Genomic DNA, 14,767 nt, shown 5'->3' with positions numbered 1-14,767 from the left:
TTTGTAGAAAACGGTAGCACAATAAAAGTGTCCATGAAAAATAGCTTTTCTTTCTGTGTTTCCAGTAGATACAAGTAGAACTCCGTCTGAGAAAAATAAAGGCCGGCCCCGCCCCCCGTACAACAGTAAAATCCCCAGCCAGTCGCAGCCATGAAGGGGTGGGGCCACACTGGATCGGACAGCGACGATTGGCCACAAAAACACCACATGGTTAACACTCATCTGGGCTCTTGCATGTGTACAGAATATATAGATTTATACTTCAACACCATAATTATATCTATACAGGAAACGATAGAAAAGCTGGTTACAATTAGAAGCTCTTATACTGAAAATCTGACAGGAAACACTTAGTCTTAGTCTCAGTGGGCTTCCACAATCTGCAAGGACAGGACCATGAGGCAGGCAGGGCTGAGCTAGCACATCTGCTAGCTAGCCTACGATTACGACTGAACATCAGCTTTGATGTTGTGACTGCTTTGATGTTGAGCTCCGCCCTCTTCTCTGAGTTCTCATGTGCAACTTTAATTGTTTTGTATTTTGTAGTCAGACAACCTGGGAGCTCTGGTCACCAGTAATTGCAGGTCGTCTTTGATTCATTTTAATTTGCAGACTGGAAAGTCGCTCGCTCAACAGCCAATTGGTCATGTGACCTTGCAGATCGTAGCGGTCCGTCGAAGAGACATGTTAATCACCTGCTTCCAGAGCTTTCTGTCTGACTGCTGCAAAGGACTGTGGGACTTTCAGGTGCCAATGATACCACCAGCAGTCATTTTACAACAAAAATGACTCAAAGGCAGTGGTCGACCCCGACACAGCAACAGCGGCGAGCGAATGTACAAAGTTTTGACAGAGACGAATGAGCTCTGACGGGGGGAGCGAGTGTCCTCCTTTAATCTGAGCAGGGTTGAAATCTTCACCTCTCACTGACCAATGAGAATGCACGCTGTGCTGGCGGCAGGCTACCTTGCTCCCATACATTCGCTTTTCTGTTCAGGAGAAAACAGCGGAACGTCCGACGCTCCACTTACCTCCAGAACCATCAGCACAGAGTGTGGTTCATCAACTACAGGATCCAGAATGCACCACTGGAACACCCATCCAGTCAGAGAGCTTCAGACTGTTGCTGTGCAGCAGGTGAAGTCGGATTTTTAATGGAGGGCCTCATCTCCATGGCAACAGCTGAACAAACAGAAAGCTCCAGGTAATAACAGATGTCCCCGCAAAAGCATCTACAGTTTCTCTTCTGTAAACATCAAGAAAAGCCATCAAGGTCATCGAGAGGAAACAACGTGACGCATCAGCGGACGCAGACTGACAAGAAGGCGTCAACGGACCGCTTCCTGCCACGTCGAATTTTTAGCTCACAATCATTTTGACACCTTTGAATGCATGTTGGCGCCGCACCACACCAGCGATTACAACGTCACGCCAGTTTGACATCAGAGATGCATCACGGTCTCTGGTGAAGAGACGACCTCAACCGCGAAGAGTGGCGCGTCTCTTCTTTCCGCGTCCTCCTGCCTACAGGACTCATCTTTTGCTCAAAGCGGTACCACAGACAACGAATGTAGAAAAACAGGACAGTACCCAGATTGCAGCGCAGTGATGTCATCAGTATAAAAACATTCTCAATGTTGTGCTGGTGAGAGAAACGTTAGCTTGACGTCAAAGATGTCGACCCTTCGTCCAAACGTAACTATAAATGGCTTTTTGTTGACGGCACGCGCTCAGAGACGCGGGGAGGGTTGGGCATGCGTCTGCTGCTGGAGCGGTTAAGGCTTCGTCACTCGTTAAACTCTGTAGACAATATAAACCAGGCGTCTCTGATAGAAAAATAGAGTCATGCTGGGAGGGAGAGAACAGTCGGACATGATGGCTTGGTGCTGCATTCACGTCACTGCTGAAGCTGGGAAATCTCACCATCAGGAGCTGAGCGGTGCCTGTACTCACACAGAGGTTGGCGTCGGGTTTGATTAAAAGGATTCGTAGAATCGGGGCAGGTGAGGTCGTGATGGCTGGGTCCACCTGATCCAGGCCCAGGTCTCTGACTGACCAATAGTTAAAGGAGAACACCTGGGAAGGTTCTAACAGTTCTGAGGGTTCTCGTGGCTCTAACAGTCCAACAGCTTCGGCTGTCATGAATGAAGTTTGTCTGCTTTCAGAATCTCAAAGTGTAACAGGAAACAGTCACCGCATCACTTCCTGATGGTCCAGCTGTGTGTGTGTGTGTGTGCTTGAGAGTGTGTGAGTGTGTTTGTGTGTTTGAGTGCGTGTGAATGTGCGTTTGTGTGTGTGAGAGAGTGTTTGAGTGTGAATGTGTGTGTGCGAGTAGTGTGGATTTGTGTGTGTGAATGTGTGTGTGCGAGTAGTGTGCGTGTGTGTGCGTGTGCATGTGAGTGTGTGTGTGTGATTGTATGTGTGTATGTGTGTGAGTGTGCGTGAGTGTGTGCGTGAGAGTGTGTGTGATTGTATGTGTGTGAGTGTGTGCGTGAGTGTGCGTGTGATTGTATGTGTGAGTGTGCGTGTGAGTGTGTGTGTGAGTGTGTGTGTGAGTGTGTGTGCGTGAGTGTGAGTGTGTGTGATTGTATGTGTGCGTGAGTGTGAGTGTGCGTGTGAGTGTGTGTGTGCGTGAGTGTGAGTGTGTGTGTGTGCGTGAGTGTGTGTGCGTGAGTGTGTGTGATTGTATGTGTGCGTGAGTGTGTGTGTGATTGTATGTGTGTGAGTGTGTGTGTGTGATTGTATGTGTGCGAGTGTGTGTGTGTGATTGTATGTGTGCGAATGTGTGTGTATGTGTGTGTGCGTGAGAGTGTGTGATTATATGTGTGTGTGAGTGTGATTGTGTATGATTGTATGTGTGTGAGTATGTGTGTGTGATTGTATGTGTGTGAGTGTGTGTGTGTATGTGAGTGTGTGTGTGCGTGAGTGTGTGTGTGCGTGAGTGTGTATGTGAGTGTGTGCGTGAGTGTGTGTGATTGTATGTGTGTGTGAGTGTGATTGTGTATGATTGTATGTGTGTGTGAGTATCTGTGTGTGAGTGTGCGTGTGTGTGTATGTGAGTGTGTGTATGTGAGTGTGTGTGTGATTGTATGTGTGTGTGTGAGTGTGATTGTGTATGAGTGTGTGTGAGTGTGTGATTGTGTGTGTGCGTGTGAGTGAGTGTGCGTGAGTGTGCGTGAGTGTGTGTGTGTGTGAGTGCATTAGTGCATGCGTGAGTGTGTGTGTGAGTGCATGCGTGAGTGAGTGTGTGTGTGAGTGCGTGAGTGCATGCGTGAGTGAGTGTGTGTGTGAGTGCGTGAGTGCATGCGTGAGTGTGTGTGTGTGTGAGTGTGTGTGTGAGTGCATGCGTGAGTGCGTGTGTGTGTGAGTGCATGCGTGAGTGCGTGCGTGAGTGTGTGTGAGTGCATGCGTGAGTGAGTGTGTGTGAGTGCATGCGAGAGTGAGTGTGTGTGAGTGCATGCGAGAGTGAGTGTGTGTGTGTGTGTGTGAGTGCATGCGTGAGTGTGTGTGTGAGTGTGTGTGTGTGAGTGCATGCGTGAGTGAGTGTGTGTGTGCGTGAGTGTGTGTGTGAGTGCATGCGTGCACCTCAGCAGCCTTGGCATCACATACAGAAGCATAGAAACACGTTAACAGCATCATCACGGGAGCGTTTGCTGCAGCAACAACAACAGTCAAGTCAGGTTACCGTGGCAACCAAAGAGCTTTAGCATTAAAAACAACAATAACATCTTTGATAAGAACAATAACAATGACACTCCGAGTGCGGCCTCGCGGCAGCCATATTTAAGGGTTTCTGCTGATCGATAGTCTTCAAACGTGTCAGTTTGTGCAGGCTTTCATGCGTCACAATTGGAGCTGCTGCTCGCCAAGCGCCGAACCCTGCAGGCGTCTTTTTAATCATCGCAAACGTCTCAATTAGTAAAACAGATAAACATTAGAGAAACGTAACCACGACGATCAGGGTCCAGGCGACGCTGCCAACGTGGTTATCAGACGCAACTAGCAGCAACATGGCAGCAGGCTGGTGCCTCGGAGGCAGAGAATCGTCCATCAGAGGTCGACAAAACCACGCGAGGAATGAACTCAGCTTCGGAACACTAACGACTTTCTACAAGTCAAAGGAATGTGACGGCGTCCCGATAAAAACCTCTGAACATCCCGCCGGAGTCCCTGTGCTTTGCTCGGCTGTGACCTTTAACCTTTGCAAGTTTAAAGACTCTTTTAGAAAATAAACACATTTTATAGAGAAAAACTTGGCTGTAAATCCTCCCAACTGCTGTCTGCATCGTCGACGCCGTCCTCATCCTGGCTGTGGTCAATACAGGCGGACGCAGAAGAAGTCAGGGAGGCGTGGTCTTTCAAAAGTGGCCAATAAGAGCAAAGCCAAAACTCTTAAAGAGCTCTAAAAGTTCGTCTGAAGGAGGTTCTTTGATCCGTCTGAGGAGCGTTCATGACTCGGACAGAACAAAAGGTGGTCCAGGAGGGAGAATCAGAACGCTCCGGCGCCATGGCAACCACCAAAACAGTCCAACAGTCTTAATGAATGAGAAGAGAAAGAAATAAATTACCACAACGAGGAAAAACAGATCCCAGGTGGAAGATGAGCGGGTGAATCTTAACCAATAGGAGGCAGAGCAGCAGGTCAACAAAAATGACGTAACTCATCTAAAACTTCCTGTTCTGGTTGAGGCCAACATGGCTGCTTCCAGCCGATTGGGTTCCAGTTTGCTGTGTCGATCTCCCTGTAAACTGAGTCTCATTAGACTCCGCCCTCAACAGCAGAGGAAAACGTCTGTCTTCAGTATCGACGTCCCGGCAAGAGAGGCGTCCAGTTTCTCCGTGGCCATTGTCAAACGTTGAAGGAAACGAGGTGACTGTCAGGACCACGCAAGTCTCAAACACCTGGTCACACGCCACTTCCTGTCACGTTTGGATGATGAGGTCCACCAGTGAAAGTTCTCCAGTCTTACCAGTCAAAAAGGGCTGTGGTCCTGGTGTGTCCAGGGTCAGTCCAGGTCCAGGAGGTCTGGGGGCCATCAGGCAAGGCTGAGCCCAGCAAGGAGCTGTGTGGTGGGTGTGGCCTCAGGGTTTCTGTGGTCCAGGTGAGAGAACCACGGGGGTGGAGAGGCCATCCATGCTCAAGGCCGGGATGTGGATCTGACTGCTGCCGTTAGTCGGGAACTGGAGGAGAGACAGCAGGCGCTTAGAGGAACTTCCTACCTTCATTCTGACATTTTCCTCATGACTTCCACCTCAACATTCATTCCAACCCGTTAAGCCCCACCCACAATCAGGAAGCTGAAGGAAGTCCAGCAGGAAGCAGCAGGGAACAAACGTCAGCACCTTCAGCTACACAAACGCTTCAGGTGCAGCTCACTTCAGCTACAAGTGTTTGATGTGCTACAGTGAGGGACGGCAGCGCTCTAGTGGGGGGGTGCTGGGCAAGACGTGGTGCTGCTACTCAGATGCAGTGTGTATGGGGACGTACGGCCACCACACGACCACGCTAACCCTCCTCCTTCACTGCGCTCATCATGTCGCAGGGCTTTCATGTCCACAATGGCCATCTTTACCGCCAGATCAAAAAACAAACTGAACATGACAAAGTAAAGCAACCAGGAATCTGAATGAATCAATCATTAAGAAGTGATGCAGCAGGATGATGATGACGATGCGCATGGAGGTCACCATGGTAACTGAAGTGCATGTGTGGCATTTCACAGCACTAACTAGTGTGACAGCCTGAGTCTGACCACGTCAAGAAAGTCAAACGAGAAGTCGCTGCCCGTCAAAGACTCTCGTCTCCTCCTCTCTGTGTTCACCTTCAGGATGTAGACCGTGACGTGCTGCGGTGCGGTGTTTTACCTGGAAGGAGAGCTTGGCCGGAGAGCGAGGGGCGAGGGGACTGAGTGTGCTCCAGAAATGGATGGTGGAGGGAAGAGGACTGGGAGTCAGCAGGACGGGAGTCTGGAACAGAGACACAACCAGGGTGAGGCCCAGTCGCCACGATACTCACAAACAGCGTCTTGGAGAGGGAAGGGTTACCAGGGCGTGGGAGGTGATGACGGTTGGCGTCAGCGTGTTGGTCGCTGATCCAGGAGCCAGTAAACTGTTGACAGCTGCATTCATCTGCAGACCAACACAGGATCTGATGTCACATTTGATATGTCTGATGATTGGTATTGTGTGTGGCGGCTGCAGACCTTATCCAGGGAGAGGCCGGGGGGGAGGGAGGGGGAGGAGGGCAGCTCCAGTCCTCGCGGCTTCTTTGGTTTTGGAGGAGCAGCGTCGGACGTCGAGATCAGCGCCAATGATGTTGTCACCGGGGGGACGGGCACGTCTGGGAGATCTGGGACAAGAGTTTGGTAACAGACATTTATCAGCCACACCCCCTGGTGCTCATATCCTGCCGCCAGAGATGTTATCAATCATTGTGAGAAGTGATGTCATAACTGTCATGTGAATTGTTGAATTATGCATAAAAAAACATGCTTGTTGGGTCACAGTGACCTTTGACCTCCAAGATGAACTCAGTCCAAGTGAAGCCAATTTAAGGAATTTCCTCAAGACGTTACTGAACTACAGTGTTCACACAAAACAGATGGACAGCAGCACGCCGTCGCAATCAGCTCTACTTGGGGTTCGTTTTAAAACCGCTGCCATGATGCAGTTTGTCCACCAGAGAGCGCTGTAGTTCACATCGCTCGTCAAATGCAGGTTTACTTCCCTGGTCAACAGTTTCAACGGTCATGCAGGAAACTTGAACACGAGTTTGAGTTCATCGTCTCTTCACACGACACAAACACCTCTGTTACCCATTTGCGAGTCCGTGGCCTCCTCCTCTGCTTGCACCTCCCCTCCAGGCTGCTGACCTCTGACCCCAGCGTCTATGCTGGTAGCTGGGGGGCTCTCGATGATGGCAAGGGGGGGCTCTGGTTCCCCTGAGCCGCAGATGAGCCGAGGCACCTGTGGGGGCGACAGGGAGCAGAGAAGTGGTGAGCGTCCAGTGCAATGCAGACGTGCGTCAGGACTGAGAGCTGAGCTCGTCTCACCTCTTCCCCCTGCTTCTCCTCCAGAGACACCATCTCCAGCAGCTCCTCCTCGGATGGCAGATTCTCCTCCTTGATGATGATGGGAGGTGGGGGAGGGCGTGAAGGAGGCGGCGCAGGCAGGGGATTGACAGTGGGAGGTGCGGTTGTGACGGCGGCCTGCTGCTGCTGCTGCTGCTGCTGCTGCTGCTGCTGCTGCTGCTGCTGCTGCTGCGAGGGAGGTGGGTTGATGATGACAAAGACAGGTGAAGGGTGAGGGGGGGCGGCGTTGGGTGGAGGAGGGAAGCTGGCTGTGTTGGACACTCCCCCACTGTCGTCTTGCTGTGGCCCCTGGGGGCCCATGGCAACGTGAGGAGGCTGCGTAGGACTCACCGAGCCACCGACTGAACCCAGAGGAATGAGGGGGGTGAGGGAGGAGGGGTCACTGACGCTGGTGAGGTAAATCTGGGGGGTCTCACTCAGAGGGGGGGCAGAAGGATTCTGGGAAGGACAAGAGATCAAAACCCATGACGAGCAATCAATACCACCTGAGTGTCAGGCGCCTCATGTTCACAACGTACACGACACTCATTTGTTGGGCGACCCGTTTGACCATTTTGCGAGCGTTTCCATGACAGCAGGAACCAGGACGAGGTTCTCCTGCTGTCTTTTTATTAGTGTCATTCACGTGAGTTTGGACACCCATTGGTTGGTTCTCAACATCAGTCCTTCACGCACGGGTGCATCAGATTTCTATGGCACGAGAGGAATACTACTGCTAGTGTAGTAATACTGCTGGAGTACATTTCAAGCATCTTTTCTCTGACAAAGTGGGTGTTGAGACATTGAATATGTGGTCGTTATACACAGATGCTACTAACATTAGCGACCAAACACTAAGCTGCTCGTTCGTGTGCCTGCCAGCGTCCCCTGAGTAGCCAGCATGCTAGCAACTAATCCCGTCCAAAATCCAGTGCCAGCCCACATCTCCCATGTGAAACACAACAGAAACAACTGCTAGCTTGCAGCGAGCCGCTACCAGCAAGCTAGCAGCTACCGCTGACTGGTGAGGTCACAGCTACTGACTATGACTGACTAATAGTAAATGAATACTGGTAACTGAATGCAGAGATGCCTTGAGACTTATTCTGAAAAGTTCTCAGGAAGTGACGCAACTCTGTTGGTGGCTTGTTGTTAGTAGCACATATTTACACTGTCCCTAACCTACAATTACACGGAATAGCCTGCTCTTTCATTTGGTTGTGCGTCGCTCTGTTGCGGTTGTTGTGATGTTGTGTCGTGGCTGAACTTCTTCATATCAAGTCTGCGATAATTCAAAACATTTTCCAGTCTCACTGCTGTGACCAAGTTATGAAAACATTCCTGTACCAGTCGCTAACACGTAGCCTCAAATGATGACAGCGCGGCAGTAGGAGGGGTCTCAGGAGGACGCAGACCTTAATCCTCATTAGAGATCATCACCTGTCATGTGACATGACAAGATGTTTCACTTCTCACAGGTGCTGACCTATGAGGGGGTGGGGCCAATACTGACCTGTGATTGACTGGAGGTGTTGGCAGGTATCTGGGGGCTGAGAACAGGAGTGGGACAGGGTGACGGCTGGGTGACAATCACCTGGAGGGAGGGGTCAACAACGCTGCTGACCGACGGGGAGGATTTAGACTCTGGGAGAACGCAGACCTGAGAGAAGGAGAGCAAGAGGGTTTCACAATAAAAGCCCATCTCACAAGAGATTTCTAATTTCTTGATCATGTTTTTCAACAGAAGCTTGAGTTGTACATGAAGCGCCATGATGCTTCGGTTCGACAACATCGATTCATCAAAGGAGAATGTGTTAATGTGACTAAGACTGCAGTAAATATGAATATAGTCCACACGGATGGGGGGGGTGCAGCAGGACGACAACGTGTCATGGCGGCAGCGTTTCATCTGGGATCTGAGGAAGAGTCAAACTCCTGCAGAGAGAAAAACGATGCTTCTCCTGCTTCTCCCTCACCTCTCTGGGCATGCGGTCCACCTTGGGGGCGAGGTCCTGGATCAGCAGCTCTGTTTTGATGGGCCGTGGGTTGGGCGAGGCCTGCAGGGATTGGATGGTGAAGGTGGAGTAGAGGCCCGACTTCATGTAATCGTTACGGGAGCTTTTCTGGGAGCTGCTGGGTGATGACCTCTGAGGATCAATACAGAAATCAATCAGTCAGCCAATGAATCGGATTGTCACTGTCTCAAGAATGACCAACAGGAAGCCACAGCGCACCTGTGTTAAAGCCTTGGATGGACAGGATGAGGTCATGGCCCCAAGCTCCTTTGATTGGCTGTTGGGGTCAGCGTTGTCCCTCCGCTGTCCCTCATCTCCATTGCGGATCCCATCAGGCAGTGAGGGGTCGGGCTGACTGACGAACTTGTAAACAAACTTCTGACCGCTCACCTTCTTTATGATGTTCTGACAACCAGGAAGAAAACAATAAGTACAAACACGCGCAGCGTCGAACCGCTTGCTCTCGTTGAGAGGAACGCAGGTCAAATGTTAGAACAGAGGTTTCAGGCGCCGTCAAGGAGCCACAGTCATGTGACAGACCTCCATCAAAGCCAGTGTAAAAGAAGAAAGGCCTTCTTCAGCATGTTAAATGAATCGGCCCCTCCAAGTACACTGAGACCTGAACTGACAGTTTTACTACAATCCTGCTGACCAGCAGCACGAATCACATGACCTGGGCAGAGGACACAACGAAGCAGCACAAAGGAGGATTTGAACGATGTTGGTTCTCGTAGGTTTTTGAGAACAAGTAGGCCCATTTTTGTACTTGTGTTTGTACTTGTGTAGTAATAGTAGTACTGACAGTAGTAGTTGAGGTAGTACCTTGTCATAGTAGTATCTGAGCGCCCGGCTCAGCTTATCGTAGTTCATGTTGTGTTTGTTCTTGCGGAGCCCCCACAGTCGCGCCACCTCCTCTGCGTCCAGCAGCTTGAATTCTCCGTCCTCACCGGTCCAGGAGATCAGGTGACGCTGGCGCTGATCCTCCAGCAGGTGGAGCAGGAACTGCCAGAGCGTGATGGACGGGTCCATGGCTGAGGAGCACAGAGGAAGACATGATGAAGGGTTTACTCTCGGCTGTTTTACTGAGGGATGTAAACTTTTGTTTTAACAAACTGAAGTTCTCAGACACCCACACACACACAACACATTTAGATAAAGAGATCATCAATAAGAGTGTGATGACACGTTGCCCCGCCCCTCGCTCCGGTGGGAGGATGTGTCCATACTGACGGTGACCGAAGGAGCGCCACTGGCGACAAAGACGACCACAGAGAAAGTCGACACGATACACATCACAAAGCGAGAGACCCCAGTCAGGCATGCAGATGAGCCTCATTACCATTGGTTGAGCTGTTGTGTAACTGGCCGATCAAACACCCTGGAAACCATCGCCATGGTGAGAGACCTTTCATCAATGGTAACTAAGGGGGAAGGATGTGGGGCTGAGGGAGAGACGACAGGGTGGAGAGGACCCGTCTCCCCTGGCGCTGAAACACAGCTGCTGAGGTCACGCTGACCTGAGAGAACCGCCGGTGGTCGGGTCCTGGTTTTCCCTGCTCAGAACCATTTAGTGGGAGGAGTTAAAGGAGCGAAGGGAGACACAATTTTTCAGTTCCAATCTGATCCCTGAGTCTGGAGACTCTCTGACCTAAGGGGTTTTGTGTTGAGAGCGATGAGACGCGGCAACAGCTGCTAATATTGTGAGAAGTGAGGAACGTCAGCCTCTAACAAGCAGAACCATTTAGCCTCGTCACAGGAACCCACCTGGTGGGACAGCGGTGTGGGTGCAGAGGTGTGTCACCACACTGAAGCCCGGTCCATACATACAACTGATATTTGTTTGTTCCTTTTGAAGTTTCATAAAAAAATGACTAAAACTGGATATCAGATGGAGTTCAAAACAACAGTGCATTTATAGGTGGTGTTGACCAGCAATCCTGTCCCGCGCACGCACGCGAGAGAGAGAGAGAGAGAGAGAGAGAGAGAGAGAGAGAGGAGCTGATCTCTACTCTGAACGTCTCTACAAAAAATGCTCGCAACTGTTTATGGTTCATTGCCATGGCAACGTGTTTACTGAATCCTGACACCTCAGAGACCCACTGAGTCGATGCAGACGTTTCATCAATGGTGGAGATGAGCGACGAAGAGTAAAGTTCTACTACCACGTTAATCACCAGGCTCAGTGACGGAGGGTCGTAACAGCTGGGCCTGGTCATCACCATTAGAGCCGTTCTAGTGACATTTGGCACCAGGTGAAAACAACCCTGATGGCGTCACCTCTGCACCAATAAGATGATCAGTGGGCGGATCATCTCAGAGACCTTGAGACCTGATCAAAAAGACAAACAAACACAGTGGTGTAAACAGTTCACATCCGACCAGACCAGTGAAACTAATGTGTTCTATCTGGCTGACCCTGGAACGTCTGAACGGTAGAGGACGTGTCTTTCTAACAACTCTCCTCCACAGCAGCAACTTCCTTCACATGGAACGGGAGTGTACATCCACTGTTGGTTCGACCAACACAGAGAAAAAGTTTCTATCAAACTTTCTATCAAACATGCTCCTTTATTTTGATGTATCATGTGATTTGTTGTGTTGTTTTGCTTCTGTGATGGAACTGAAGGAACCGCTGAGGTTCTCTGCTGGGGTCTGCAGGGTTCCACAGGCCTGAACAACAACAGTGCTCCAAGGACAAGGAGCCACACGCATGCGAGGAGATGGAATATTCACAGGTTGATCTGTTTATTGTTACCCTTTACATTCTGAGTCTGGGGCCAAACCCCAGTAATACTACAGTAGTACTACAGTAGTACTACAGAGCCAGTGTCCTGAAACACACCTGAACCTTCCTGACAGAGTAACAACTTGAGCAGATCAATGAGGACAACACTGCTGCTTCCCAGCAAACTCAAACACACACACACACACACACACACACACACACAATTGAGCCGACAATCTGCCGCTACATCTCTGCAGGCCTCGGCAGCAGCAGCTCTCTCTCTCTCTCTCTCTCTCTCTCACACACACACACACACACACACACACACACACACACACCTGTTGCAACACTGCTGCTTCCCTACAAACTGCACTGAAACACACACGCACGCCGTCCATCCGCAGCCTCTCACCGTTGATCAGCGGGGTTGAGTCCATCTTCAGCTGAGTGTTGTTCTTCTCCCCCGGCGGACTCACAGCTCCTCCATGTCGGTGTAGTCGTCCTGGGTGGTGGCTTGTTTGTTCCTCAGACTTAGAGTCGCACTGACGGGGCTGTGTTCGGCAGACCCTCCGCCGTCCTGGTGTGGTTATGTAACCGCGCCGAGCTGCTGCTGCGGGGCTCGCCAGCCTCCATGCTAACACCCGCACCGAGAGCAGCGGAAGTTAAAAGTTACCTCCGGTTAATGCAAACAGGAAAAATAATGTTTCAGAAAACGATTGGCTGCCGCGAGGAGCCGTGAGCCGCGCCTGGCCCGGTGCTGCTGCCGACGAGCACAACACTGACGCGCGGGGATGAACCCACGGCGGGTCTGAACGTGTCCACAATCACGGACTGGTTGATTTCTCCGCTGACGTTACATCCCGGAGCTGCTGTTGACAAGCGCTAATGAGAGCTAACCCGCTGCTAACTTGTGGTGCTAACACGCAGTTCACTAGTTTAACTCGTAGTCCTCCCGGTGGGTTCCGGGGCAGCCGCTAGACGTCTCTCCGTGGTTCCGTATTATACACTTGACAAAGTTTCTTGTCAGTCCACTTTTGTTCGCGGGTAACGCTACTAGCCTCGCGTGCTAACCAGCTAGCCTAGCCTAGCACGACTGCCGTGACAGTTCCCCCGCCTCTCTCTGCGTCAGCCCCCTGCAGCCCCCAAACGGCGTCGTTGACTGCGGACTCGAGCCACGGAGTTCAGCCGAGAGCTTCCGAAGTCCTCCGAAACCAACAAAAAAGTACTTTTTGTCACCGGTCCGACGGTTGTCTCGCGTTGCGCGGATTCAAACATCGATGATCTGCGTTTGGGTGTTTCCACGGGTTCCTCCCGTTCTGGCGAACATCTCCTCACTACTTTACCTGCGTCTGGTTAGCGGCCACAGTCACACTTCCGGTGAAGCTTTTCACATTAAAGGCCTCCTACGTCACCTCTGACAGTTTGTTGCTGCAGAGGTCACGACCTTGGAAACAGCCTTCATTCCAGCAGCTCAGAGGTCCACGGGTGGACAGCACCTGGCCTGGTTATTCACAACTCAAATGAAGTTAATTTCCAGCTCACACATTCCTGGAACAACTTTTGAATCCAGTTGGGTTCTTGCATTCAAACACAGATCAACTTTGTGAGGTGCGAGCTTCTGATGCGGTGCTCACAGACCCCTCAGGTCTCTTCCTCTGCTGGTCTGTGCGGTGCCCTCTCAACCACCAGAAGTTGGCTTGATTCTAAGATTACCAGCAAAGGAAAGCTTTAATATGTGGAGCGAGGAGAAGCGACAGTTCTGGAGTGTCCATCAAACACGCAAGTCGAGGCTCCGCCTAGAAATCAGCTCCAGCACGACTGACACATGCCCGTCCTCTGTCATGAGGTGTGTGAGTGTGTGTGTTCCTGCTTGGATGTTATTTTAAGACTCATCTCACACTGTCTTTACACCATTGCGTCCATTTAGCATCTAGTTTCCATGGCAACAGGCTCTGCGTTGGACAGGGCATCTGTGAGAGCAGCTGAGCTGACGTCTGCTGCAGGTCTCCACCGAGCACTCGCAGACTCTTCAGCTCCTCCCTGAAGGGAAACTGGCGCCAACTCGCCAGGTTCCGGTTCCGACCGTGAGCCGGTGACACCAACACGTCTCCAACACAACTGCAGCGCCTGGACGTGGAGACGAGCATGGCGTCCCTTTCCGTGATTGTTTATTATGACGTTCGGTTGATTACTTGACCAGGATGTCAAACTGTCATTTCAATTTTCTTAAAAATGGAACCTTTGAAAACAAGAAAAGTGTTGTAGTCACGATACCAGATGACATTGAATGATCAGGTCTCCGCCGCCATGTTCCTTCGGTCCAGACCCGCCTCAGGAAGTCACTTATTCTCCAGCAACGACACAACACATGAACTCATTCGATCACAATGCTAATGCTAGCAGCTGCTCTCATTGGGGAATGTTAGCATCAGCTACATCAGCTTCCTTTCATTAAGTGCATTTTATACTCTGGCAAAACATTCACACGTTACAAAGTGGAGGATTTTCAACTGACGAACGAACTCTTTGAGGACGGTTATAAATATTCGTCCCGATGGAGAGTTGCTGAGCGCTGCACGGAGCACCGACTGCTCGCAGACACGAGGAGAACATTTGCGTGCTACTCTTCAAGCACACAGGAAGGAGCCTGAAGGACTACAACTGCCTGAGCCAGCTGTGTAACTGTAAAACCAGAACAAACCAGATTCAGTCTCAGAGATCTTCATGATTGTCAAACTTCATCGCAACGCATTGATCAAAATCTGAGTTTAATAAGTCCTTTCACAGGGGTTACGAAAAATGTTAGCATGTATGCAGCCACTTCTTTCATTATCTAGTCTCTGGAAAAATGTAATTTTGAGGCCCGACATCATACTTGTTGTTACCCAGTTTGAGCATAAACAGTCTTCAGCAGCCTCCTGTTCCCAAGTCAGACTCCACATTCATGAGCTTCCCTG

General features: G+C 50.7%; 2 protein-coding genes across 5 annotated transcripts in view; both read right to left on the bottom strand.

Annotated features, from left to right (window-relative positions):
* Positions 1-2,614: 2,614 nt before the first annotated feature.
* On the bottom strand, positions 2,615-13,171 carry elk1 (ETS transcription factor ELK1). Of its 4 annotated transcripts, none has more exons than XM_086212985.1 (12): positions 13,154-13,171; positions 12,223-12,444; positions 9,908-10,116; positions 9,305-9,490; positions 9,047-9,217; positions 8,584-8,730; positions 7,053-7,529; positions 6,816-6,966; positions 6,204-6,349; positions 6,046-6,129; positions 5,866-5,967; positions 2,615-5,181 (listed from the first exon to the last, which is right to left on the bottom strand). In XM_086212985.1, exons 2-12 carry the CDS (start codon positions 12,245-12,247, stop codon positions 5,083-5,085), a joined length of 1,797 nt encoding a protein of 598 aa, XP_086069111.1. In that variant the 5' UTR covers positions 12,248-12,444; positions 13,154-13,171; the 3' UTR covers positions 2,615-5,082. The 4 variants fall into 4 exon arrangements, with proteins under 4 accessions (XP_086069111.1, XP_086069112.1, XP_086069113.1 ...); XM_086212986.1 differs by lacking the exon at positions 13,154-13,171 and having other exon boundaries at positions 7,053-7,259; positions 7,422-7,529; positions 12,223-13,147; XM_086212987.1 differs by lacking the exon at positions 13,154-13,171 and having other exon boundaries at positions 7,053-7,256; positions 7,422-7,529; positions 12,223-13,147.
* A 1,120-nt stretch (positions 13,172-14,291) lies between these two features.
* The window catches only part of uxt (ubiquitously-expressed, prefoldin-like chaperone), a 3,898-nt gene continuing 3,422 nt past the window's right edge, over positions 14,292-14,767 (bottom strand). The window contains exon 6 of the mRNA XM_086212981.1: positions 14,292-14,767. This exon is cut by the window's right edge and continues 204 nt beyond it. The gene's annotated coding sequence lies outside the window, so the exon portion shown is untranslated.

The sequence above is a fragment of the Aulostomus chinensis genome, chromosome 9, assembly GCF_037954235.1.
Source record: "Aulostomus chinensis isolate RoL2024-O1b breed Wild chromosome 9, RoL_Achi_v1.0, whole genome shotgun sequence".
NCBI classification, from domain to species: domain Eukaryota; kingdom Metazoa; phylum Chordata; class Actinopteri; order Syngnathiformes; family Aulostomidae; genus Aulostomus; species Aulostomus chinensis.
This window is presented reverse-complemented; position numbering and strand designations above follow the sequence as displayed.

Excerpts from the sequence above, each read along its gene's own strand:
- elk1 (XM_086212985.1), bottom strand. The coding sequence starts at position 12,247 with ATGGACTCAACCCCGCTGATCAACG. Across the intron at positions 6,350-6,815 it reads GGCCACGGACTCGCAAATGG|ATCTCCCAGACGTGCCCGTC; the intron begins GTAACAGAGGTG and ends CTCTTGTCCCAG. Across the intron at positions 5,182-5,865 it reads CGGCCAAGCTCTCCTTCCAG|TTCCCGACTAACGGCAGCAG; the intron begins GTAAAACACCGC and ends TCTCTCCTCCAG.